This window comes from Dipodomys merriami, unplaced genomic scaffold, assembly GCF_024711535.1.
Source record: "Dipodomys merriami isolate MVZ:Mamm:240054 unplaced genomic scaffold, mDipMer1.0.p SCAF_154, whole genome shotgun sequence".
Taxonomy (NCBI): Eukaryota; Metazoa; Chordata; class Mammalia; order Rodentia; family Heteromyidae; genus Dipodomys; species Dipodomys merriami.
This window is the reverse complement of record NW_027202871.1, coordinates 661,065-687,485: the sequence shown is the minus strand read 5'-3', so window position 1 is coordinate 687,485 and position 26,421 is coordinate 661,065. Positions and strand designations below refer to the sequence as shown.

The window sequence follows — 26,421 nt, the reverse complement described above, 5'->3', positions numbered from 1 at the left end:
ATGATCTGAAACTTATACCTGAAGTTTTTCTCACAATCTTCTCATAGGAAGAATTGTATTTGCTACGAGTAGCAGAATTGGACAAAATTACATCTGAAAGAGATAATTTTAGACGGGCATATGAAGACCTTCGAAAACAAAGGCTTAATGAGTTTATGGCAGGATTTTATATAATAACAAATAAATTAAAGGAAAATTACCAGATGCTTACTCTAGGAGGGGATGCTGAACTAGAACTTGTAGACAGCTTGGATCCTTTCTCCGAAGGAATCATGTTCAGGTTTGTTCTACATATTGCTGTTCAGTATTTCTAGGGGTGAACTATGAAGGTTAGCTAATTTGTTTATATATTTGCAAGCGTATAGTATAAATTACAGGCCAACAAATACACAAGGTATTTGTGTAGTTTGGTTTTTTTTATAGCCTTCAAGTATTAAAAGAAACAAAGAGCAAGAATACTTAACTCGTCTTTGAGATCTTCAAATTTTATTAGATGTTCCTAGTGTTCATCTTCCACAAAGGGTTTTTAAACTAACTAGAAAAAAGGAGGGTGGGGCTGGAAAGATGGCTCAGTGGTAGAGCACTTGCCTTGAATGCCTGAGGCCCTGGGTTGGATTCCTCAGCACCACATAAGCAGAAAAAAAAGCCGGAAGTGGCACTGTGGCTCAAGTGGTAGAGTGCTAGCCTTGAGCTGAAGAGCTGAGGGACAGTGCCCAGCTCAGAGTTCAGGCCCCACCACCAACCAAAAAAAAAAAGAAAAAAGGAGGGTGGTAGGTAGTTCAAGCCAAGCATGGTGGTTTATGGTTCTAAGTGCTGGGTGCGGGGGAGGGTAAAAAGGCAGGAAGATTGTAAATTCAAAGCCACTCCATGTAGGGAGGCGCTCTCAAAAAAAAAAATGCATTTGTGAAAAGCACATAGGAATTCCCAAGGAGGCTGGTAGAAGTAACTTACACAATTTTACACATAATTTGACTAAAAGAATTAACTAATTACAGTGTTCGGCCACCTAAGAAAAGCTGGAAGAAGATCTTCAACCTTTCAGGAGGAGAGAAAACGCTCAGCTCACTGGCCTTAGTATTTGCTCTTCACCACTACAAGCCCACGCCCCTTTACTTCATGGATGAGATAGACGCAGCCCTGGACTTTAAAAACGTGTCCATTGTTGCATTTTACATATATGTAAGTCATAATCATTGTTTTCATTCTGGAACTTTGTGACTCCATGGAATTATTTGGATTATTTACTACTTTTTCTTTTTTTCTAGGAACAAACAAAAAATGCCCAATTCATAATAATTTCTCTTCGAAACAATATGTTTGAGATTTCAGATCGCCTTATTGGAATTTACAAGACATACAATATAACAAAGAGTGTTGCAGTAAACCCAAAAGAAATTGCATCTAAAGGACTTTGTTGAACTTGACAGATTTGGTGAATTTCTGGTTCTGTTTGTAAAAGATTACACGTGGTTGTATAAAGTACATATTAAGCCATTTGGCAAAAATGGTTTCTATTTTCACTGTTTAAGATTATAGTCTATACTTACTTAACCTATTGTAAAATTTTTATCTTGCTGTATGTATATATATCCCAAGCTGACCTCAGTCCTCCCTCAGCTTCTTCCTAAGTACTAAGATTAAAGAGGTGCACCCCCATGCCCATATCCTAAAGAATAAAATTTCTGCACTGCAAATTTAGAGGAAATAGAATGGCTGGACAATCAGGTGACTTGACCTTAGTCAAGAACTGCCACTAACGTGAGTTCAAAAAGTATGTTGAAAGTAAATTTCAAAGCTAGAGCATGTTGTCAGGGCTCAGATTCTTGTTCACTTGACCTACACTGGGAAATTCTGCCACTCAACACTGGGCAGATTCTTTAAGTCGCTGTGCTTAATGGTGCTCACATAATGGGAAACTTATTTGCTCAATGACTCATAAAGGGAAAATAAAACATGTGACTAAGAGTTTTTGCTGGGGGAGGAGCCAGGGGCCAGGAGGTAGGCTTATCTGGTACTCTCACAGTTACCATGCTATCACTAGAGCCACAAGTGTGGGCATCAAGGGCTGGGGTATCCTCATACTGCTTCGCTTGTTCATTTTTGCCCTGCCAGTTGAGCCACTGTTCTAATCCCGTTTTTTTGCTGATTAAACTGGAGATGTCTCAGACTTTGTAAGGGCTGGCTTCAAACCATAATCCTCTGATCCCATCCTTCTGAATAGTGCTCAAATAGGACTTTTTTTTAAACTATATTTGAAGAATGTTAGGAATCTAAAAGTAAGTTGACAGCCACTTGGATTTCATAAGAAGCCATCTAGAGATTCAATTTCCAGGTATTTCTCCAAGAATTCATCAATTGCCAATTCATTCATTAGACCACTATTTATGCTTTTGAAAGACAAACCTTGCTTTGTTGTTGGTTGTGGGGTCTGAACTCTGGACCTGGGTGCTGTCCCTCAGTTCTTCAGCTCAAGGGCTAGCTCTCTACCATTTGAGCCACAGCACCACTTCCGGCTTTTTGTGCTTACGTGATGCTGAGGAAATCAACCCAGGGAGGGCCTCATGCCTGCAAGGCAAGCATTCTACAACTGAGCCACTTTCCCAGCCCCCAAACCTTGCATTTATAATATAAAGTCATTAAAAATACAAGCACACTAGTGGCATGGACAAAGGTCTAAAATTTAAGTGTAATCAAGTGCATTTTGTTGATAAGATTACATTTTGATAAACAGCATGGTACTGAATTTTGAAGCTGGAATGTCCAGAGCCCATATGAAAATTGCAAAGCCACCACTCCTGAATTAGCATCTTACCAAGCCATTAAATACAAATAAAATACCAAAAGGAGTTTATTATAAAAGTTTCATACATAAAAGCTCAGGATTACTGACTTTACAATCTCATCCTGGTGAAGTACAAAACAGCATGATTAAGGATCAGCTACTTCAATACTTCTCAAAACAAACACGTCTTAAAAAAAAATGTCAATCCTAAAATGGTATCAAGAGGCATATGCTTTGAGTTTACAAATCTTACCAGTAAGAAACCTTAACCCTAAACACATACATGGCTTTGCATTTCTTCTGTGAAGTTAATACCCTCCTCAAAAATTATGATCTTAACAGTAACTTTCATTCCATAAATTCATTGCCTGCCTAACTACATTTTTCAAAAACTTTTATAGTGACTAATATCTTAAGCATAGTACAACTTCAGTCTAAAGGTAATATGTATGACTTAACCTGGTATACCTACCCTTTAAAAAGCTGGACATAATTGTGCTAGTCTAGCTCTGATCATAGATTTCATGCTGTAATCTTTAAGTGGTAAAATCTGTTCTCAGCAAGACCTTTAGAACCAGTTCCCAGAATACAGCTGTTTGTCCACTTTCAATGTGTGGGGGCCAAGAGCATCCCCTAATGAGCCTAGAAATGGAGCCACAAGCAGTACTCATGGGGCTCACAAAACCCAACTTGGAGTTCATGGACAACGAGCCAGAAATCCTACTGTATCCCAAGTGTCCCAATTTCAGTTAGAACTAAGGCGTCTCTTAAAAGTTCTGGAATGTAAGATCGTTTGTGGTACTTCTGCATCAGCACAGTGAATAAACCTGGCAAGAAGGCTAAGTATGTTGAGAATGTCACATACAACTAGAAACTGACTACCAAACCAAAAATGCTTACTAGTAGCGTACACTAAGCAAGGGCTCTACCCCAACCCTCTGAGAAAAGGTCTATGTTGCCCAGGCTGACAAAGTTATGCATGTATACAAGGATTTCCTGCCTCAGGCAGGAAATTTACATAAACTATAAAAAATGACAGATATTAAGAGTCACTGTACAAAAGCAGTATGTTATTCCACTTGGAATGCTTCAAAAGTTAGATGTCCTGTACATCTAAGATTTTGCCTTTTTTTTTCATCAAAATGTCACACATATAAAGCCAACCATTGCAAAAAGCAAAAGACAAAATCTATTACATTGTCAACCTCTTATGCCAGTAAAAATGGGGTATATTACTGAATTTACTAGATGTTTTATTGTTTTCTGATAAATGAGAGTGTGAACTAACTTTCAGATACTGTTATATACCAACACAAGCCTGAATTGGAGGTTTGGCTCAAACGACGGAACGCCTGAAGTAGTACATCTGCCTAGCCAAGGCCCTGAGTTCAAACTCAGGTATTGCCCCCCCCTCCAAAAAAAAGTTATTGTCCCAACAGAAACACGGAAGATTTAATATATTTCTATACATTTATATTTGTTGCAAGTGTACTAAAGTTTAGTTTGCTACTTCAGCTACCCTAGTCTCCATTAGCAGTGGTTAGCCTCTGCTGTCCCCCAAACTCACTTCACAATTCAGATTTACATTTTCAATGATAAACTACTTCCCACATAAATTCCTTCAAAAAATAAAAAGTGTGACAGAGTATATTTTGTAAATCATGCAACTTGTTAGATAAGCTTTGGTAAACAGACAAAGAGACTTCAGAAAAACATATTGAAGTGATTTCATTTAAGAAGGTTATTATGTGATGGTTGAAAAGGAGTATCAACATTAATATCACTGAAATAAGCGTGACTATAGCAATATTTAAAATCTTAAAAAGCTCAATCTCTTTTTCATCTTTCTCAGGCCAGGAACAGGGCACCCTTCTTGAAGAAATCTTCATTTCAGGAATAAAAGCTTTCTTAATTTTTCCTATTTCCGTTCTGCTCCATTCTTCTTTTAATACTTTGCTTACCCGAGGTTGAATTTCAACAGGCTGGACATCAGGAAGTGGTCTTTCTTTTAGCATCTGCACACGCTGGCGAACATCATCAATTTTTTCTAGAAATTTAAGTGGAGATTCTTCTTGTAAAGACGTGGTCATGGTAACCAATTCAAGCTGCTGCTCTCTTATTTCCTTCAGTCTTTCAATCTGTGGAGTATATTCTTGACTCATCATATTGCCAACATCACAGAGAGCAGTTAGGAAGTTCTTCTTTTTCTGTTCTAATGTATCAGTAAGCTCCTTAAAATACTGGAGAACAATTTCCTTGTCCCCTTGGACCATTTTCTCTGAATGAGATTTCTGTTCTTCTAGCTTTTCGATAAGACGAGTAATATCTGTCCAATGTGCATCAGTAAGTTGTTTAAGCAATCTTCGCGGTGTGTCTTTTTCTTTCAGATAGGCACTCTGAAGGTCATCTATAGGATGACCATGATGTTGACCTATAGTTAGGCAATGACCACAAACTAATTTTTTATCCAGAAGACAATAAACATTCAATGGTTGCCTATAGTGTTCAGGGCAGGTGACAATATCTGGATGCTCTTCCTGCTGATACTTTTCAATGATAGCCCTTAATGCAAAATTAACAGGTAAAGATTCAATACCACTTGGAGCAATTTCAATAATACTTCTGCAGTTAGGACACTTGAGTGGAATTCGCAAAGGTCTCCATATATAAAAATTACCAGATGCCTGAAGAACATTTTCCAAACAGTTTCTACAAAACGTATGAGAACATGGTAATACACGAGGATCTTCAAAAATACTGTAACAAATGGGACATGTTAACTCATCCTCAAAATTGTGCATTTCCTGTCAAGAGAAAAAAAAAATTCAGTCTATTCTGCATACTTTATATATTAACATCCAAATTATTAATATACAGGGCTTGTCATCTAAAATTTACTAAGCATTTCTTTTTAAAAAGACTAATTCAATTAGTCAAAGTTGTTCACAAAGAGTAAGCAATAAAATTCATACCTTTGGGATAAAATTTATACCAAGTAAAATGACTCCAATTAATTTGTAATGAAATGCTTCAAATTAACAATTTAAACTGTTTTTCTATATAATGAGGACTAAAACTTAGTGTTCTTTAAGTTACTTAGTAATTACAATTACTGTATGCAACTTGTTACATGCCAAAATGCTGAAATCCAGACACTGCACATATATAGGTAGTAAGCATTTCATTTATACAATATAACAACTTAGGTTTAGCGACATCATATTCTGTAATTTTTTTAAAAAGCAAATATGTTAGTGCCTCATTGATATTTGTTTTTATAAGCATACATTTGTCAGACATTTCCAAATGTACAAGATGCATTCCAACAATGGCTCTCAATCGTGTGTGTGTGTGTGTGTGTGTGTGTTTAGAAGTATCACACATTCAGCTTGTTCAGCTTTTAGGCTGATGACTGATGCTCTACCAATTAAGCCAATCCTCCTGTCCAACTTATTGCTGGTTAATTGGAAAGTCTCAGAACTTTTTGCCCAGAATAGCTTCTAACTGTGTTATCTTCATATCTCAACTTCCTGAGAAGTTTATAGAACTATAGGCATGAGCTAAAACATCCAACTCATAGTTTCTTAAAGCAAGTTACAGATTTAGTTTCTCTAGAAAGTGAGTATAAATTTCTTACCTGTTTGAGTTGGAAAAAATATCAGAAACTCATTTTCTGCATAACAATTTTCTTTCTTTTAATTTACATGGTACTAGACCAAACCCAGAATATTATTGTATATATATGCTGGCTAAGTGCTCTACCACTTACATATCCCCAGACCCAGACCAACAGTGTAACTTGTAATTTTTTTTTGCCTGTCCTGGAACTTGAACTCAGGGCCTGAGCGCTGTCCCTAAGCCCCCCACCCCCACCCCAACAGGGTCATGGGGCTTGAACTCTGGGCCAGGGCACTGTCCCTGTGCTCTTTGGCTCAAGGCCAGTGATCTACCACTTAAGCCACAGTGCCACTTACAGTTTTCTGGTGGTTAATTGGAGATAAGCGTCTCAGAGGCTTTCCTGCCAGGCTGTCTTTGAACCAAAATCCTCATATCTCAGCCTCCTGAGTAGCTAGGCTTACAGGAGTGAGCTACGGGTACCTGGCTTCCCTGAGCTCTTTGCTCAGTGCTACCACTCGTGGCTTTTTCTGTTTATATGGTATTGAGGAATCAACCCCAGGGCTTCAGGTATGCTAGGCAAGCACTCTACCACTAAGCCACATTACAAGCCTAAATTATTTTTAACTTGAACATTTGGAAGTTAAAAAAAAAAAAATTTCACTAGACTTTGCCATCAAAGAATTAGTTGAAGTCAGGTGCCAGTGGCTCACACCTATAATCACAGCTACTAAGGAGGCTCAGATCCGAGGAACACGGTTTCAAAGCCTTGAGCAAAAGAACTTAAGTTTTCTGGTGGTTAACTGGAGCAGTCTCTCATGGACTTTCCTGCCCTGGCTCAGATCTCAGCCTGAGAAGCTAGGATTACAGGTGTGAGCCACCGGTGCCCAGACTAACTTCACTTCTAACAAACATAAAACCTCAGACATTTTCTGTTGGCTCCTTATCTAAACATCTGCCTTATCCCTCATGTCTCAACATACATGTCTACCTCTGAAGCCGCACTCAGACTTCATAATTATAAAAGCTTGCAGCATTGGGGTTTTTTGTTTTTGTTTTTTTTTGCTTATGTGGTGCTGAGGAATTGAACCTAGGACTTCATGCATGAGAGGCAAGCACTTTACCACTGAGCCAACTTCCCAGTCCTTGCAGCATTGTTATATGCTAAATTGTACACCTCCTATAAGGCAAAAATTGTACGTAAACTATGGTGTAGTTCTATAATCTAATCACAAAAATTAACCTATACTAGGCATTCACACCCTATATGCTTGAATGAACAGTTATAAATACACTGTTAATCAGACCAGACTCCAGCTTCTTTTTCTTTTCCCTTGGGGAGGAGGGTGGTGCTGGGTTTAAACTCAGAGCTTCTTACCTGCTAAACAGGTTCTCTACCAACTGTAGGCCACACTTCCAGCGCTTTTTCCTCTCTGCATGAGATTGTGTATACTGGTACTGGGGCTTCCACTCAAGGCCTCTCACTTGGCTTGTTTATGGCTCGCAGTATACAGCCCAGTTCTGGCTTTCTGATGGTTAACTAGAGTTTGTTGTGGCTCTCTTTGAACCATAGTCTTCAGAGCTCATCTTCCTAAATAGCTAGGATTACAGGCATGAGACACACCAATGCCCAGCTCTCTGGTTACTTTTAAGATACACTCCCTTTTTGCCCAGGGCAGCCAAGATTCTCAGCATCCCAAGCAGCAAAGGCTGACAAGCATAAGCCACAGCACCCAAAGATAATAAAATCTTTTTTTTTCCCCTTAGGAAAAAGCTGCAACAGGAGATTCTATTCAGACTGGCAATATTCAGTATTATCAAAAGAGCCACTAATCCTTAACTGTGAAGGATTCAAGGAAACTACAGTAACTGTGCAACAGTCTACAAAATGACAGTCGTGGCAGGTAAATTCAAGTGATTGCATGTTGGGAAACATTTACAACTTTACCCCACACCTACAGAGGGCTCTTAATCTTGTCAAAAAAAAAAAAAATCATGTTTCTCATAGTATTTCAATAATGTCAGAACAAACAGTGAGGTAACAGACAGATTGTTGAAGGGAAGAAAACTTAAGCAATGGACCTAGATTTAATAATGCTATTACAGGCAGGCACTGGTGGCTCACACCTGTAATCCTTGATATGAGATCTGAGGATCATAATTCAAAGCTAGCCTGAGGAGGAAAGTCCATGAGACTCAGCTCCAATTAACCTCCAGAAAACCATGGAGGTATGGCTCAAAGTGGTAGAGCACTAGCCTAGAGAAGAAAAGGCCAGGCCCTGATTTCAAGCTCCACAACCAGCAAAATAATCATAATCATAGTAATATCACAGCTAGTTAATGTATAAATAGCAAAACTTGACCTAACCAGAATCTAAAGTTGTAGTCCATACCTATCAAAAAACATTTTCACTGAGAATCAAAAGCTTACTTTTTAGAATGAAAATATTTACAATAATAATGAAAATAATGTCAAGCTGGGCAGTGTGGCTTACACTTGTAAACACAAGCTACTCAGAAGGCTAAGACCTGAGGATGGAGGTTCAGACCAGCCTAAGCTGACAAATCCAAGAGACTTTTATCTCTAAACAGCAAAAAGCCAAAACTGGAGGCATAACTTTAGTGGTAAGAGTACCAGCTGTGAGCAAAAAAGCTAAAAGAGAACACAAGGCCCTAGCCAGTACTTGGTTAAAACAAAAAAAAAAGAAAGAGCACTGGCAAGTTGGCTCAGTGGTAGAGTACACGCCTTGCATGCATGAGGCCCTGGGTTTGATTCCTCAGCACTACATAAGCAGAAAAAAGCCAAAGTGGCACTGTGGCTCAAGTGGTAGAGCCCTAGCCTTGAGCTGAGGAGCTGAGGGACAGCGCCCAGGCCCAGAGTTCAGCCCCCAGGACAAAAAAAAAAAAAAAAAAGAAAGAAAGAAAATGTCATCTCCTAAACTTATATAAAATGTAAGAAAAAAAATTCAGTCTAAGTTACTACCAAAATATTTTCAATAAAATTTACCCAAAAATTAGGTCACTTCAAGATGCCAGAAATTTAATTATCAACTATTGTCTTGATGATTAAAAATTAAAATGGAAGGTAATCGTAGTAATAAGGGAAGAAAAGTTTGAAAACTATATTTTTTCTTTGAAGAAAGTTGATCTGTATTCAAAAATGAAAACTAGAAAAACCACAGTAAGAGCATATTATTTAGAAAATAGAGAAGTTAATACCAAAACAAATGGTTAAGAGATGAAAGTAATTACTTTTAAAGAGCAGCGTCTGGAGGAGGGAGTGTAAGGGCAGGGATCTGCTGTGTGAAATGTAAGTAGTGGTTTTACTTTTAATCAACATGAATTAAAATATAAGACGTTAAAGAAAAATAATCCTACTGGGTGCAGCAGTGCAGTACCCAGAAAACTCAGGCAGCAGGATACAAGTTGAAGGTCAGAGTGACTACATAGCAAGATCCTGTCTCTAAAGAAAAGCAGAGAAAAAGAGGAAAACAAGAACATTATGGCCTCAGGATTTGCTGGTTACCATAATTTCCCAAGAAGATGTACAACAAAAGATAGACAGATAGATAAAAACAAGCCTAGAGTCAGGCACGGGTGGCTCATGTCTTTCATCTTAGCTCCTACTCAGGATACTAAGATTTGAGGATTGTGGTCTGAAGCTAGCCTGAACAGGAAAGTCGGTCACTCATCTCTAATTAACCAGCAAAATGCCAGAAGTGAAGCTGTGGCTCAAGTGGTAGAGCACTAGCCTTAAGTGAAAAATCTCAAGTGACAACTCCCAGGCCCTGAGTTCAAGCCCCAGAATTGACACCAAAAGAAAAAGAGAAAGAAATCTGATGGAGTCAGGAGCCAGTGGCTCATGTCTGTAATCCTAGCTGAGATCTGAGGATTGAGGTTTGAAGCCAGTCCAGGCAGAAAAGTCCCCATGAGACTCTTATCTCCAAGTAACCACTCAAAAACTGGAAGTGGAGCTGTGGCTCAACGTTGGTGGGGTGCTAGTCTTGAACAAGAGCTTATAGACAGCACCCAGGCTCTGAGTTCAAGCCCCACCACAACCAACACACACACACAAATGTTTTGAAAAGTTTAAGCTGCATACCCATGGCTCACACCTATAATCCTAGCTAATAGAAGGCTGAGATGTGACCATTGTAGTTGGAAGCCAGCCAGGGCAGGAAAGTCCATGAGACTCTGGAAGTGGCACTGTGGTTCAAAATTCTACAGCAGTAGGCTGGGAAGGTGGCTCAGTGGTAGAGTACTTGCCTTGCATGCATAAGGCCCTGGGTTCAATTCCTCAGCACCACCTAAGCAGAAAAAGATGGAAGTGGCACTGTGGCTCAAGTGGTAGCTCGCTTTGAGCTGAAGAGCTGAGGAACATCGCCCAGAGTTCAGGCCCCACAACCAACCAAAAAAAAAGTTCTAGAACATTAGCCTTGAGTAAAAGAGCTCAAAGACAGTACCCAGGCCGACTGACCCCCCTCCAAAAAAAAAGAGGAAAGAAAGGCAAGAAGCATCTCCAGTGATTTCTTTCAAATGGTCAAGAAACAATTCCTTGTACCAGAACACAAATATAGAAAGTTTACAGATATTAAAAATAATATTACACGATTCCAAAGTATGAAGTGTATGGTGGTGAGCACAAGTAACCTTCCAAAACCTAGCACACCGACAAAAAAAACAAAAACAAGCATTTCCAAAGCCGGGCGCTGGTGGCTCATGCCTGTAATCCTAGCTACTCAGGAGGCTGAGATCTGAGGATCGCGGTTCAAAGCCAGCCCAGGCAGGAGAGACTGTGAGACTCCTATCTCCAATAAACCACCAGAAAACCGGAAGTGGCGCTGTAGCTCAAGTGGTAGAGCGCTCACCTTGAGCTGAAGAGCTGAGGGACAGTGCCCAGGCCCAGAGTTCAAGCCCCACGACCGACAAAAAAACAAAAAACAAAAACAAAACCTAGCACACAATAACCTACCAAAACCTAACAATACAACACACTAAAAATAGACCAAAAAAATGGATACTACAGCCAAGTACCAATGGATCACACCTGTAATCCTACCTACTCATGATGAGATCTGAAGATTGTGGCTTGAAGCCAACCCAGAAAGTAAATCTAAGAGATTTTTACTGCTAATTAACCACTTAAAACAAAAAACAAAACAAAACAAAAAACAACAACAACAAAAGTCAGAAATGGAGGTTTGGTTCAAGAGGTAGAGCACTAGTCAGGAGCAGAAAAGCCATGAGAGGAGGTCTGGAGCTCAAGCACCAGTATCTGCACAAAAGTTAATTAATAAGGTACTAAGGAAAACCTTAAAAGAACAGTGTTCTACCAAAAGTCCAATCCAGGTGAACATTAAAAATACAGTACCAGCCAGGTGCTGGTGGCTCATACCTGTAATCCTAACTCAGGAGGCTGAGGTCTGTCAAAGCCAGCCTGTGACTCATCTCCAAGTAATCACCCAAAAACTGGAAATGGAGCTGTGGCTCAAAGTGATAGAACACAAGCCTTGAGCAGAAAAGTGTAGGAACAGCACCCAGGCCCTGAGTTCAAGTCCAACAACCAACAACAACAAGAAAAAAGAATACTGTACCATAACAATGCTGAGGATACAGTTCAGGGTAGAATAAGTGTTTAAGCATGATGACAAACAAAACAAAACAAAACAAAACTACTCCACAGCTAAGTACAGTTCTTCCTAGAGCAGTTAATTCAGTAACAACAAAAAGTTCATATAGCTGTGCGCTAGTGGCTCACGCCTGTAATCCTAGCTACTCAGGAGGCTGAGATCTGAGGCTCACGGTTCAAAGCCAGCCCAGGCAGGAAAGTTCATGAGACTCTTATCACCAATAAACCGCTAGAAAACCGGAAGCAGTGCTGTGGCTCAAGCAGTAGAGCGCTCACCTTGAGCTGAAGAGCACAAGGACAGCGCCCAAACCCAGAGTTCAAGCCCCACGATCGACAAAAAAAAAAAGTTCATATATAATTTGCTCCATTAGGTCAATAGTGGAAAAAAAGAAACATACGGCTAAATGATCTACTTATTGCATAACAAATTTCTTGTGTTTTAAGCACTAAAACCAAACATTTTTGAATTTCCAAACTTTTTTATGAAGTCTTCCAACAAGGGCAAACAAGCATCCCTACTGTCTAACCAAGTAGGTAAGAGATGTTATAGGTGACAGAGAACTAATAAGCAATGCCAAAACTCCCACTACCCATTCTCCATTAGTTCTGATACACTCTTTACCTTTCCTCTCTAAATATGGCTATAAAACATCCATTACACTTTATAATCTCTAAAAATTTGTATTTATGCCATGTTTTTTATTTACATGGCTGGTCACAGGACTTCCAGTGAGTCAGCTATAAACCAGGGAAAACTCAAATGGTGCCACCACCGAGAGTAGAGCTCACCTGTTTGTGGACCAAACTGGTTTTAAAAAACAACTATGTTTACTACAATTCAGGACTTAAGAAAGGGGGCTGGGAAGGTGGCTCAGTGGTAGAATGCTTGCCTACCATGCATGAAGCCCTGGGTTCATTTCTCAGTACCACATAAACAGAAAAAGCCAGAAGTGTTCAAGCCCTGGGACTGGCAAAAAAAAAAAAAAAAAAGACAAGAAATGCTACAACTGTGCTACCTACATACATACAAAACTTTCAAAATTATCTTTGTCATGATGTATATTTTAAAGAATAAGTTCTAAGCTAGAAGGTGGCTCAGTGGTAGACTGCTTTCCTTGCATGCATGAGGAACTGGGTTCAATTCCTCAGCACCACATAAGCAGAAAAAGGCAGAAGTGGTGCTGTGACTCAAGTAGTAGATAGAGTGTGAGCCTTGAGCTGAAGAGCTGAGGGACAGTGCCCAGGCCCAGAGTTCAAGCCCCACGACCGACAAGAAGAAGAACAAAGAAGAGGAGGAGGAGGACGACGACGACGACTACAAGTTCTATGGTTAGATCTTTCTCTTTATTCTTCAGTAGTTTTCTTTACTTTGATATTGTTTTTCCCCAAAACTAAATGGGGAACTAAGAATATAATTTAACCAAGAACATATTAAACTAAGATTTTACTGCTTTTATACTTTTCACAGTAGGCCACATTCAATAACATACTTACGGAAAGACTTACGGAAAGACAACACCAACACTCTCATTACTGAAAATCAAAATTTCATCTTGCCAGACAAGTTAAACTATGGTATTTTACTTAAGCTCATAAAAAAGAAATACAGATCAAGCCTTAAATGGACAGTGAAAAAGAATCCAAGTTGTAGAGCTATGCGTATACGTGTACTGGAATGTACACTATAAAATCTCAGGAAGGTTCTGTTGGAGTGACTGCCTCCGGGTGGTGTTGATTTTTTCCGCACAGGCTCCTTCCACACGGTGGTTATGACTTTATGCACTGACAGCATACACCCTTTTCCAAGAGATTTTTAAACCTTGCACTGTAAATCTACTGAAATCTGTCTTCCTATCTGCTCCCTATCCCAGATCTTACCTTTTTTTGTCGATTTCCTGGTTTGGATACTGAATATCCTTTATCTCCAGCTTTTCCTGATTCTTTTATTCTTTTCCTGAAATTAAAATATTTTTCTTTAATGCTCCAGCCTGACTTTCCAAAAACAAAAACTTCTTTAAAACCATGTCATAAAAGTAACATTAACGACCCTGTCCCAGGACGGCTGGTTATTCGCGCGTCCTTGTCTTAAGGAAAATGACCGGCTGGCGACTCCGTTCCTGAAGAGGGTTCTCCGGCTACCTTCAAATCCCGACCCCTGGCCCTTTCTTTACACACCGGGGCGACGGGTGCCCCGCGACGGGGCCGGGGCTGAGGCCGGGCGCTCGGCACAACTCGGCGCGACCGCGGGAACCTGGCGAAGCAGGCGGCCCCGCGGGCAGGGCCGGCTCGGGCTCGGACCCAGACCCGGACCAGGCCCCGGAGCCCCCCGCGCCGGCCCCGCTCCCGGCTCGGACCCGGGCCCGGACCCAGAGCGCTCCCCGCGCCCGCCCCGCTCCCGGCTCGGACCCGGGCCCGGACCCAGAGCGCTCCCCGCGCCCGCCCCGCTCGCGGCTCGGACCCGGACCCGGACCCAGAGCGCCCCCCGCGCCGGCCCCGCTCGCGGCTCGGACCCGGACCGCCCTCCGTGCCGGCCCCGCTCACGACCCGGACCCGCAGCGCCCTCCGTGCCGGCCCCGCTCACGACCCCGGACCCGTACTCCGAGCGCCCCCGCGCCGGCCCCCCGCGGCTCGGACCCGGACCCCGAGCGCCCCCGCGCCGGCCCCGCTCGCGGCTCGGACCCGGACCGCCCTCCGCGCCGGTCCCGGTCACGACCCGGCCCCGGAGCGCCCCCCGCGCCGGCCCCGCTCCCGGCTCGGACCCGGCCCCGGAGCGCCCCCCCGCGCCGGCCCCACCGCGCCGGCCCCCCGTGGCTCGGCCCCGGCCCCGGCCCCATCGCGCCCCCCGCGCCGGCCCCGCTCCCGGCTCGGACCCGGCCCCCGAGCGCCCCCGCGCCGGCCCCCCGCGGCTCGGACCTGGCCCCCGAGCGCCCCCGCGCCGGCCCCCCGCGGCTCGGACCCGGCCCCCGAGCGCCCCCCGCGCCGGCCCCCCGCGGCTCGGACCCGGCCCCGGCCCCATCACGCCCCCCGCGCCGGCCCCATCGCGCCCTGAGGAGCGGTTGCCCCACGCGCGCCCCGGTCCGCAGCGAGCTCGGCCGCGGGGACCCGCACCCCTAAAACTCAGACCCTCCCAGCCGCGAAGGAGAGCTTGCGGGGTGCGGTCCCGCCGCGCCCCGGTCCCTCCGGGGTCCCGAGCCCGCGGAGACGCGGCGGGAGCGCGGGTCCCGGAGCCCGGCCGCCCCTCGGGGCGCCTACCCGCCGCGCCCCCGGACTGCCGGCCGCCGGCGGGGCGCCGGGAGGCGCGGTGCCGCCGCTCGGGGCCGGCGAGGCGGCCGCGGACTCACCGCGACGAGGCGGACGAGCGAGGAGCGCGCGGCCCGGGCGCGGCGGGATCCGGAGCGGGCTCCAGGGCGGCGCGCAGGCGGCGGCGGAGGGCGGCGGGGCGCCCCCGGCTCCTCCCTCCGAGAGACTCCAGGTGTCCGCTGGGGCGGGGCCGAGCCGCCTCGCCGCGCAGGCGCAGTCCGCAAGCGACGTTCAACCGCGCCGCGCCCGCCAAAGGGACGCCGCGCGGGGCCGCGGTTTGAAAGTAAACGGCCGCGGGCGGGGCGGGGGGAGTGCTCCCCGCGCCTGCGCACTGAGCGCGATCCGGCCTGTGGGAGCGGTGGGCGCTGAGAGTGTCCGGAGAGGCGGGGCCGAGGGGCTGCGCGCGCGGGCGGCCGGCGGTTTATGCGGGCCGCGCGGTGGGAACGTCGATGACCGGGGACCCACTCCCACCCCGGGGACCCACCCCCACCCCGGTCTAGCGCGGCGACCGCCGTTGTGACCTCACAGCCGCAGGGCGGGGCGTCTGCGGTTCAGGAGACTGGGATCCGAGGATCGCGGTTCGAAGCCAGCCCCGGCAGGAACGTCCTTGAGACTTATCTCCAATAAACCACCAGGAAACCGGAAGTGGCGCTGTGGCTCAAGTGGTAGAGCGCCCCCTTTGGGCTGAAGAGCTGAGGGACAGTGCCCAAGCCCAGGGTTCAAGCCCCACGTCCAACAACAAAAAGAGATTGCAAGAAACCTTTAGAGGAAAAACCTCAGCCGTGTCGATGTTACCCTAGACCAGATTTGAGCCCAAATTTGTACCTTAGTACACAGTACAGAGGGAAATTCTTTCTACCCACCCCTTCTCAGCTATTCTCTTTTGGAAGCAAACTGGAAGACTACAAGGACATTTATGTCCAAAATGACCAGAAATATCCTTGAGTAGTCCAACTGGTTTCCTCTCCATTTACTATCCACTGTTGGGAATCACTTTAGGCCAGGTACCAGGAGTTACGCTGTTATACCGAAATTCGGGAATCCCCAGAAGACCACCAGAGACCAAGATCAATGTAAGCAACAAAGAGGCGGTTTATTGCAAGATTGAGCTTGGTCCTCCACGCCCATGGTAACGTGACACTAAGAGGCTCTGAGCATAGAATCAGCGCAGTTTTTATAGTATTGAACCAACAACTTTAAGGAACTTTTGCATAAGAAATTACATGTTTGGTTAACATTTACATTTAAAGCAAGCTAAACTGGGCAAATAATGATTGTTTGACCTTTACAGAAAAATGTCCTTGGTCCATAGCTTGACTGAAAAAGGTTACGGACCAACAGAATGCATAGCATGTCTCGCCCCGGGCTCTGAAGAACGGGTTGGTTAGAAACTCTTAGTCCTAGGTGGCTGGGGGGCAACACCACTTGGGGGCTAACACCTGCCTTAAGCAAATGCCATCTATGGCTCCAAGAATTGTGCATGGCTTTCTGTCATAAATTCCTAGCATTGGGGCTAAAGTGGATCACGAGTCAAGTCGCAGAACTGAGATGGAATGTTAAACAAAAATGGAGTTGCTTAGGTTTCTTAAAACATATTTCTTCCCTAGGGCCTTACTGCCTCTGCCTCCAGGAGGGGCGTTGCTGCTGTGGGAATAATTCTGAGGACTTTGCCCCCTTGGTCAGGGCTGTAAACCCTTTGAAGTCTTTTACTAAGCAACTCTAGGCTCCCAGGCTGACATTCCACTACTGAGTAACTAAAACCAGTCACAGTGAAAATCATACAAAAACCATACAATCGGGGCTGGGAAGGTGGCTAAGTGGTAGAGCGCTTGCCTTGCATGCCTGAGGCCCTGGGTTCGATTCCTCAGCACCACATAAGCAAAAGGAAAAAAGCCAGAAGTGGTGCTGTGGCTCAAGTGGTAGAGTGCTAGCCTTGAGCTGAAGAGCTGAGGGACAGCGCCCAGGCCCAGAGTTCAGGCCCCATGACCGGACCCAAAAATAAATAAATAAATAAATAACCATACAATCATCTAGTACAAAGCAATTCATACAGAAGCAAAAAAGGCTGTTAGGTGCTGCCATATATATATATATATATATATATATATATATATATATAAAGGATTTTTTTTTACGTTCTTCAACGCCTAAGATCCTCTCTATCCAGGAGTCTGAGACCTGGAGGATAGAGGTCTGAAGCAGGCCTGGGCAGAAAAGTCCATCTCCAGTTAGCCAGCAAAAAAAATGCCTGACTGGAACTGTGGGGAGACAGCTATGAGTGAAAAAGCCGAGAGAGTGCAGTCAGTCCTGCACTGTCTCAAAAAGCACACAAAATAGGCAATAACGGATTCACAGAAGAGCATGCACGTTTTGTTTCTTTTAGATGTGCAGGGCGATCTTTAGAATAAAACTCAAACGACTGACAACAGCATGATGCTTTTATGTTGTTGAGATAACAAACATATACCGCTGTGTAGGAACAAGAGAAAAACAGGTACCTGTCAGGGATGGTACGGATCATTCGGATGGATGGATGAGCAGGTGGAAGAAAAGGGTTGTTTCAGTTATTCATTGCAAGTCCACTGCCAAGTGTGTGGTTATCAAGGCTCTTTTCTGGCTTTGGTATGCGAAGGTCAGGCATCCCAAAAGAGTATGTCTTGTTGAATGTAGGGCAAATGGCCCATGCTGAAGTTACATTTAGTGCCTAGTTTCACTCTGAAATAACATCAGTTTGGCTTGGGTTGGTGCATCTTTATTGACACTATCAAAAAATACAGATAGCTTAACATCGCTCATCTCATCTTGTTTTTTACCTCAGAGAATCACGTTATGAACAGTGATGTGTGTCTTTGTGACAGGACATTTTGTTTGGGTTTGCTTTGTTGATTTCACTGATAGAATTCACCAGCTTCCAATAGCCACATAAGCCACATAACCATAAGTCTTTCTGCCACCTGCTAGGGGGTTGGGCCAAAGCTTAACAATTCCCTTATTCCTTTTTTTTTTTTTTTGTCAGTCCTGGGGCTTGAACTCAGGGCCTATGCTCTGTCCCTGAGCTCTTTTGCTGAAGGCTAGTGCTCTACCCGTTGAGCCATAGCACCACTTCCAGTTTTCTGATCATTCATTGGAGATCAGAGTCTCAGTGACTTTCCTGCCCAAGGCTGACTTCCAACGGTGATCCCCAAACCTCAGCCTCCTGAGTAACTAAGATTACAGGTGTGAGCCACCAACACCCAGCATGATTCGCATCTTTCCAGGCCAAATAAATTACTTTTCTTCAGCTGACTTCTGTATTTGAAATTTGAGCTGCAGTTTCAAGAGACAAGATGACAAATGAACAGGAAGTCTGAGCTCTACCTGGCTGAGGGCCACAGAGAACAGGGAGGTTTGATAAGAGTGGTAGGGAAGGTGTGTGGGGTTTCGAGGATGGGGTGGCCTCTCCTGGAAAGATCGATTCAGTCCTCTTAATGTCTACACTCCTCAAGCTGAGAGGCAGGGCCTGGGAGACTGGTGTTTACTAAACGTGTGGGAAAATCTAAGAGGTGAAGAGTGGCTACAGCATGCCAAGCGTTGGGGGTGGTTGTGGGACGAGTAGAGAGGAGATCATGAGGAATGAGGAGGTGGCCCACCTCCCTTTCCCGCGTCTGTGACACTGACAGTTCTGAAAGGCGACTGGGGTTTTGCCACTTCTTGAAATGGCCCTAGGTCTTGGCTTTAGCAAACAGAGACCAGAAAAGCCAGGTGTCTGCTGGGGCTTCCAAAGTCAGGCAAGAACTTTCCCCCACAGAGTGAACTTTGAAAGCACAGTGGAAACACAAAATTAAACCCACTATGTCATTGATGGGTTCTTCAAACTGCCAGTTACACTGTGTTGAAAACAAGTCATCGTTTCAACCACCTGTCAGCAGACAATGGGACATCTATGAGTTGAGCACAAAAAGATACTGTTCCAATGAGTCAATGTTGGCACAGACGGGCCTCATCTTGTGATGGGTTCAGTAGGCCCTCACTGTTCACCACTCCCTCACATCGCCTCTCCTCCTCCCTGCTTCTGATTGTGCTGTCTCCCAAGCAATACACAATCTATTCACTTTTTTTTTTTGCCAGTCCTGGCTTGAACTTCTAGGCCTGGATGCTGTCCCCGAGTCTCTTGGTGCTCAAGGCTAGCGCTTTACTACTTGAGCTACAGCCCCACTGCTGGCTTTTTCTGAGTAGATAAGTATTGGAGACAAGAGTCTTATGGACATTCCTGCCCGGTCTGGCTTTGAACCATGATCCTCAGATGTCAGCCTTCTCTGAGTAGCTAGGATTACAGGCGGGAGCCAGTGGCTCCCTTTTCTACCTACAGCCATTGGCCATTTCTCAGGCAACCAGCTCCTGACGTCCTTGCTCACAAGACCAGGTTGGTTTTCTTGTAAAAATAAATGAGAGCTCTTTAAGAGCAATACTGGTGTCACCTAAACAGACACTATGCTTTTTGTTGTTGTTGTTGTTGTGGGGGCTGAACTCTGGGCCTGGGTGCTGTCCCTCAGCTCTTCGGCTCAAGGCTTGTGGCTTGTGTCCTACCACTTGAGCCACAGTGCCACTTCTGGCTTTTTTCTGCTTATGTGTTACTGAGGAATTGAACCCAGAGCCTCATGCATGCAAGGCAAGCGCCCTACCACTGAGCCACCTTTCCAGCCAGCAAGCGCTCTACCACTGAGCCACCTTCCCAGCCACTATGCTTTTTATCCCCTACCACATAGACAAGTCATCAAAAAGATGCTGCTCACTTGGTGTGTTTATAATCTTCCCATTTCAGTAAGACCTACATAGCTGTAAGAACATTGAAAACACCTATGTACAGGAAGACTGGAAGAATAGCCAAGGTGAGGGGAGCTGGGTGTGGGAGGACATACCTGTAGTTCCTGCAGCTGGGGAGGCTGAGGTGAGAGGATTAGGGGGACCAGCTTGTGTAACATAGCAAGTCACTGCTTCAAAAAATAAATAGAAGCTGGGTGCCGGTGGCTCACTCCTGTAATCTTAGCTACTCAGTAGGCTGAGATCTGAGGATCATGGTTCAAAGCCAGTCCAGGCTTTGAGACTCTTTCCTCCAATTAACCACCAGAAAACCGGTAGTAGCACTGTGGCTCAAGTGGTAGAGCGCTAGCCTTGAGCTGAAGAGCACAGGGACAGCGTCCAGGCCTAGAGTCCAAGCCCCACAACTGACAAAAAGTAAATACATAAATAGATGATCGATAGGGAGCAAGGGGTGGGGAGAGGAAAAGGAGAAGAACCTATGAACGATGCTTTAGAATCAGCATGTGAGTTAGCATTTTATCAACAAGTGTAGACATATGTGTTGTTTACACACACTTCCTAGCTGTGCCTGCTGACAAGGACTTAGAAGCAAAGATATCTCCATAGGAATGAGCAGAGCCCATGACCGGATCTCTGTGCATATATATGGGGGAAAAAAATTAACCATTAAGGTAATAAAAGTAAATTCTTCTTGAGCATCTTGTAATAGCAGAAAGTAAGAGGTCCAAGCATGATGAGAACAGCTATGGCCTGTGTGTGGAATGGCACTCACATGCCCACCCCACCCCCCGACCCCCCCCTTCACCCCTGCTACTGAAGCTGATACTTTAAGAGGTAGAGCCTTGCTGGAGGAAGGAGGTCAAAGGTATCTTTGAAAGTTATACCTCCTTCCTGGTTCCTGTCTGACCACTTCCTGTCTGCCATGTGGTGCTAGCCTCTGCTGCTATAATATTGGGCTGGAAATCAGTGGGTCCAAGGACAATGCATGGAACTTTCTGAAAACATGAGCTAACAGAAATCCTTCCTCCTGGAAGTTATGTTGTCACATACCTGACAGGAAAAGGAAATTATTGTGAAAAGATTTAATTGAGGGAGTTACTAATAACCAAATCTTAGACAATTTGAGCAACTAAACAAATAGAGTAGGATTTGCATCCATGAATCTCTAATGTTATAAATAAATAATTGAATACTTTAGTACAAGCAGAAAGGAGGATTCTTCAAAGAATAGAATTTCAACTAATTAATAAGTGGGTTGGGCTGGGCACCAGTGACTCACACATGTAATCCTAGGAATTCAGAAGGCTGACAGCAGAGCATTAACAGTTCAAAGCCAGCCTAGGCAGGAAAGTCCACACCAAATGAACTCAAATTTAGGGAGCTTATACAAGAACTAGCTGGGGGCTGGAAAGTTGGCTCAGTGGTAGAGTGCTTGCCTTGCATGCCTGAGGCCCTGGGTTCGATTCCTCAGCACCACATAAGCAAAAAACAAGGAAAAAGCTGGAAGTGGCGCTGTGGCTCAAGTGGTAGAGCACTCACCTTGAGCTGAAGAGCTGAGGGACAGTGCTCAGGCCCAGAGTTCAGGCCCCACAACTGGACCAAAAAAAAAAACAAAAACAAATACAAGAACTAGCTGTACCTGCGGCTCAGGCCTATAATCCTAGCTGCTCAGGAGGCTGAGATCTGAGAACTGCAGTTCAAAGCCAGCCCAGGCAGGAAAGCTTATGAAACTCTTATCTCCAATAAATCATTCAAAATCAAAAGTGACCCTGTGGCTCAAGTGGGAGAGCTCTAGCCTTGAGCAGAAGAGCTAAGGGACAGTGTCCAGGCCCTGAGTTCAAGCTCCATGACTGACCAAAAAAAGAAAGAAAGAAAGAAAGAAAGAAAGAAAGAAAGAAAGAAAGAAAGAAAGAAAGAAAGAAAGAAAGAAGGAGAAAGAAAGAAAAGAAAGAAAGAAAGAAAGAAAGAAAGAAAGAAAGAAAGAAAGAAAGAAAGAAAGAAAAGAAAGAAAGGAGAGAGAAAGAGAGGGGGGAGGGAAGGAAGGAGGGAGGGAGGGAGGGAGGGAGGAAGAAAGAAAGAAAAAACTACCTATATCCTTCAAAAGTCTAGGTCATTAGGAAAGGTTGAGAAACTGCTAGAGAATGCGGACTGAAAGTAATGAAGGACCTTGGATATAATCCTGGAGCAGACCAAAAAAAGTTAGTTAACAGTATAAAGGTTTTTTAATAGTATTATACAAGTATTCCCTAATTTTGAGAATCTTACTCACATAAAATATTTACACTGAAGGAAAAGATTGGGTGAGATGTAAAAGCATGATATATGGAAACTTTTAAACTGTGTGTGTACCTGGTGCTAGTGGTTCATGCCTGTAATCCTAGCTACTCTGGAGGCTGGGATATGAGGATCTTGGTTCAAAGCCAGCCTGGGAAGGAAAGTCCATGAGACTCTTACCTCCAATTAATTACCAAAAAAAGCTGGAAGTCCTCAGCAGAAAAACTAAGGGACAGCACCCAGGCCCTGAGTTCCAGCCCTAGGACTGGCACACACATTTTAAAAAAATGTTTCAACTTATCCAAAAGTCCCAAAAAGGTTTTTAAAAAATAGCATCATGGAGAACAGATTGAGGAACCGCCTCTGACCCACAAGATGAAGAGCTGGGCTCCATATTCACTCGTGATATGTATGGATGCTGTATACTAAAGCTTCAGAAGCCATGGCCTTTGAACATGTATAGGTTATTGTATATTATACAACAATAAAAGTATAAAAGGATGAATAACATTATAAAAGGAGTAATTAGTAACAAAGTGTCAAATGCTGAGTCCATTTATGAACTTGTATTTGTTCCCTGCTGAATGTCCCTGTGAATCACCATGCCTCATGTCCTAGAGAGCACATGTGTACACCAGACTTGCCCACCAATGATTCCGTCTTCTGTTCCTTCACTCCAGAGAAAGACCAAGACCCAAGGGAACCCAATCTCCAAAATACAGAAATGGTGGTGTAGCCCAAGTGTTATAATGCTAGCCTTAAGTGAAAAAAACTAAGTGAAAACACAAGGATCTGAGTTCAAGCCCCAGGACTGGCACAAAATATATAATACACACACACATTCATACGTACATGCTTACATACATATGTACATACATATGTACATACGTACAACATAGCAACTCAGGAGAGCTGGGACTTTGCCTTGAAATGACTCTAGGTTCAATCCACGAGAGTGGACAAAAGAAAAAAGAAAAAGAAAGCCGTGTGTCAGTGGCTCACACCTGAAATCCTAGCTACTCAGGAGGCTGAGATAGGATCTCAGTTCACAGCTAGCCTGGCAGGAAAGTCAGTGAGACTCTTAGATCCAATTAACCACCAAAAAGCTGCAAGTGGAACTATGGCTCAAGTGGTAGAGCCCTAGCCTAGAGTTCACACCCTAGGACTGGCATACAAACACACACACACACAAACACACACACACACACACACACACAAGCATGCACGAAAGGAAGACAGAAAACTCTAAAGAAAAGAAACCAGAACCATTCAAAGCAAAGGGTTAAACCATAACCAGCATAATTCAGTGAATGATTCTACAAGCACCTGTTGAGCATTTTTTTTTTTTTTTTTGTCAGTTGTGGAGCTTGAACTCTGGGCTGGGCACTGTCCCTCAGCTCTTCAGCTCAAGGCGAGTGCTCTACCGCTTGAGCCACAGCACCACTTCCATGTTGAGCATTTTCATGTTGAGCTTTGAACTAGATACTGACCAAGGAAAGGGACCTTATATTATTATTATATGATATTATATTATTCCTATATTCTTCCAGTCATCTTCAGAGGTGAAGATATGCCGCTAATCCTTCTCCAAGGCCTGGAGTAAGATTTAGAGAACTGGAAGTTAGAATCTTTTGTTGTTGTTGTTGTTGTTATTGGTTGTGGGGCTTGAACTTGCAGCCTGGGTGCTGTCCCTGAGCTCTTTTGGTCAAGGCTAGCGCTCTACCACTTGAACCACAGAGCCACTTCCAGTTTTCTAATGGTTTATTGAATATAAGAGTTTTACAGACTTTCCTGCCAGGGCTGGCTTTGAACCGCGATCCTCCATATCTCAGCCACCTCAGCTAGGATTACAGGCCGGAGCCACCAAAGCCCAGCTGGAAGTCAGAATGTTACCATGAAGCCGCTTTCCTTTGTCCTCACCTGTCCCTGGAGTCAGGCCCAGGCAGCTTGATCACAGGGGCCTCCTGTGCAGCATCTTCCAGGAGCTCTCCAAGCCTGCTACAAAACCAAGCACAAAACCCTCCTGCCACCACCTCCCAGCCCACCTTGCTCCTCTCCACCACTTGCCTCTCTTCACCCTCCCCCCACCAACAGCTGTACAAAACCGGAGTTTGTTTTTCTCCCATAAGGGTCACAGGCTCCTTAGATCTGCAGCTCGGTATTCCCAGGAGCTGGATGCAGAGTCCGTCACGCCCCAACTGTGGGCAGAGTCCAGCTGCAGATGTGATCAGGAAGGGAAGAAGAGGTGGTGCTGACTGTGGCAGCCCTCTGCCCAGGAGAGAGAAGCTTTTCCAGAAACTTCTCCACATTCTTCTATGCATATGCACTCAGCTAGCCTCAGCCCTGAGAGCCATGACCAATAGTTGATTTTTTTTAAGTACATAGATATAAAATATACCTTTGAAAGGCAATGGAATATAGTGGTGATTTTTAAGTACATCAGTAATTTTTTTTTTTTTTTTTTGCCAGTTCCTGGGGCTTGAACTCAGGGCCTGGGCACTGTCCCTGAGCTGTTTTTTGCTCAAGGCTAGTGCTCTACCACTTGAGCCACAGTGCCACTTCTGGCTTTTTCTGTGTCTGTGGAACTAAGGAATTGAACCCAGGGCTTCATGCATGCTAGGCAAGCTCTCTACCACTGAGCCACCTTCCCATCTACTCTGTGATTCCTAAAAGAAAGCTGTTTACAATTGTGTTTTGAAGTACACGAGGACTGGAAATGAAGACCTCCCTCTTGCAGGACAGGCATGCCACCCGAGCCGTCTTCCAGTTTGCTCCCAGCGACAGACCAAAAAAAAAAAAAAAAAAGAAAGAAAAGAAAGAAAGAAGAAGAAAAAGAAAAAGAAAAGAGCAAACTCAGCATTCATACCCGCTTGAAGCGGACCTGTGTGTGTGAACTCAAATGTGTGCGCTGAGCATTGTTACCTGCGTGCGCAAACTAAAACGTGTGCACTGCACTGTGTTAACCAGAGTTGAGCGGGACCCAACTTCCACCCCGTCCTTGCCCTCAGTCAGTTCTGCCCTGTGTATGTGAAGGGAGGCTGTCACCTGCATCTACTCTGCGCCCACACAGCCGCATGCACCAAGCTTCTGTTGATGCTTGTAAAAATAGACCCATTACAAGACAGGTTAGTTCAGTCCAATTTCAAATACACACTTCACGGTGACGGGCACTGCTGAGAGTCAACACAGCCGGGTTTTGTTTCTATCCCCATCTTCATTATAACACTGTTATCTCCCCCCCCCCTTTCCAAGGGGAAAAAAACAGAGATTCATGAAGGAGCTGGAAACTAAAGTATCCAATAAAATCTGCTTACTAAAAGTATCTTCTGGGGGGAGGGGAGAGGCTGGGAAGGGATGTGAAGGGTAAACAAAGGAGGAGGCTGCAATGCTTGGTAAGAAATGTACGCATTATCCTGCCCATGTAATTGTAACTCCTCTGTACAGTATGTTCACAAATAAAATTAAATTAAATTAAATTAAAAAGTATCTTCTGATTGAAAAAGTGAATGGAACTACCTTTGCTCTTTTACTGGTACGTCAGTGTGGTTGGGAAAAAAACCCTGAGACTCACATCGCTTTCAGCCCACATGGCTCCTTCATTGAAAGACATGAACAGAACTTTAAAATCAGCATGACCTACTTCAAGGAAGCGCAGTAGGAAAGTAAGGTGAATGAACTACAAATGGAGCTCTCTGAAATAAAAGAAGTGAGTCCTGGGACGGTGTGGGCATGGAGGGCCAGCTCTCCGAACCCCACTGGATCCCGAGAAGGACCATGGAGAGTTTCAGGCCAGTCTGGGTTACAACAGAGACCCTCCCTTCTCAGATAGAAAGAAGGGAGAGAAGGAGGAAGAGAGGGAGGGAAGAAGGGAGGGAGAAAAGGAAGAAAGGAAGGGAAGGAGGGAAGGAGGGAGAAAGGAAGGAAGGTAGGGTTCAATGGTCTCTGTATTTGTTTAACTGAATGGTTTATCTTCTCTATAAATGGAATAAAGGCAATTTGCCATGTGTGTGTGTGTGTGTGT

General features: G+C 44.6%; 2 protein-coding genes across 7 annotated transcripts in view; one reads left to right on the top strand and one right to left on the bottom strand.

Annotated features, from left to right (window-relative positions):
• The window catches only part of Smc4 (structural maintenance of chromosomes 4), a 30,498-nt gene extending 28,699 nt beyond the window's left edge, over positions 1-1,799 (top strand). For all 4 annotated transcript variants that reach the window (XM_070022846.1, XM_070022847.1, XM_070022845.1 and 1 more), the window contains 3 exons: positions 48-280; positions 996-1,179; positions 1,266-1,799. In XM_070022846.1, coding sequence (XP_069878947.1) covers positions 48-280; positions 996-1,179; positions 1,266-1,418 — 570 coding nt within the window. In that variant the 3' untranslated portion in view covers positions 1,419-1,799. The remainder of the gene's footprint in view (positions 1-47; positions 281-995; positions 1,180-1,265) is intronic.
• A 1,009-nt stretch (positions 1,800-2,808) lies between these two features.
• Positions 2,809-15,566, bottom strand: Trim59 (tripartite motif containing 59). 3 transcript variants are annotated; one of them, XM_070022855.1, is made up of 4 exons: positions 15,368-15,566; positions 13,905-13,980; positions 7,776-7,996; positions 2,809-5,586 (listed from the first exon to the last, which is right to left on the bottom strand). In XM_070022855.1, exon 4 carries the CDS (start codon positions 5,581-5,583, stop codon positions 4,372-4,374), a length of 1,212 nt encoding a protein of 403 aa, XP_069878956.1. In that variant the 5' UTR covers positions 5,584-5,586; positions 7,776-7,996; positions 13,905-13,980; positions 15,368-15,566; the 3' UTR covers positions 2,809-4,371. The 3 variants fall into 3 exon arrangements, with proteins under 3 accessions (XP_069878956.1, XP_069878953.1, XP_069878954.1); XM_070022852.1 differs by lacking the exon at positions 7,776-7,996 and having other exon boundaries at positions 2,810-5,586; XM_070022853.1 differs by lacking the exons at positions 7,776-7,996; positions 15,368-15,566 and adding an exon at positions 15,279-15,335 and having other exon boundaries at positions 2,810-5,586.
• Between the last annotated feature and the right edge of the window lie 10,855 nt (positions 15,567-26,421).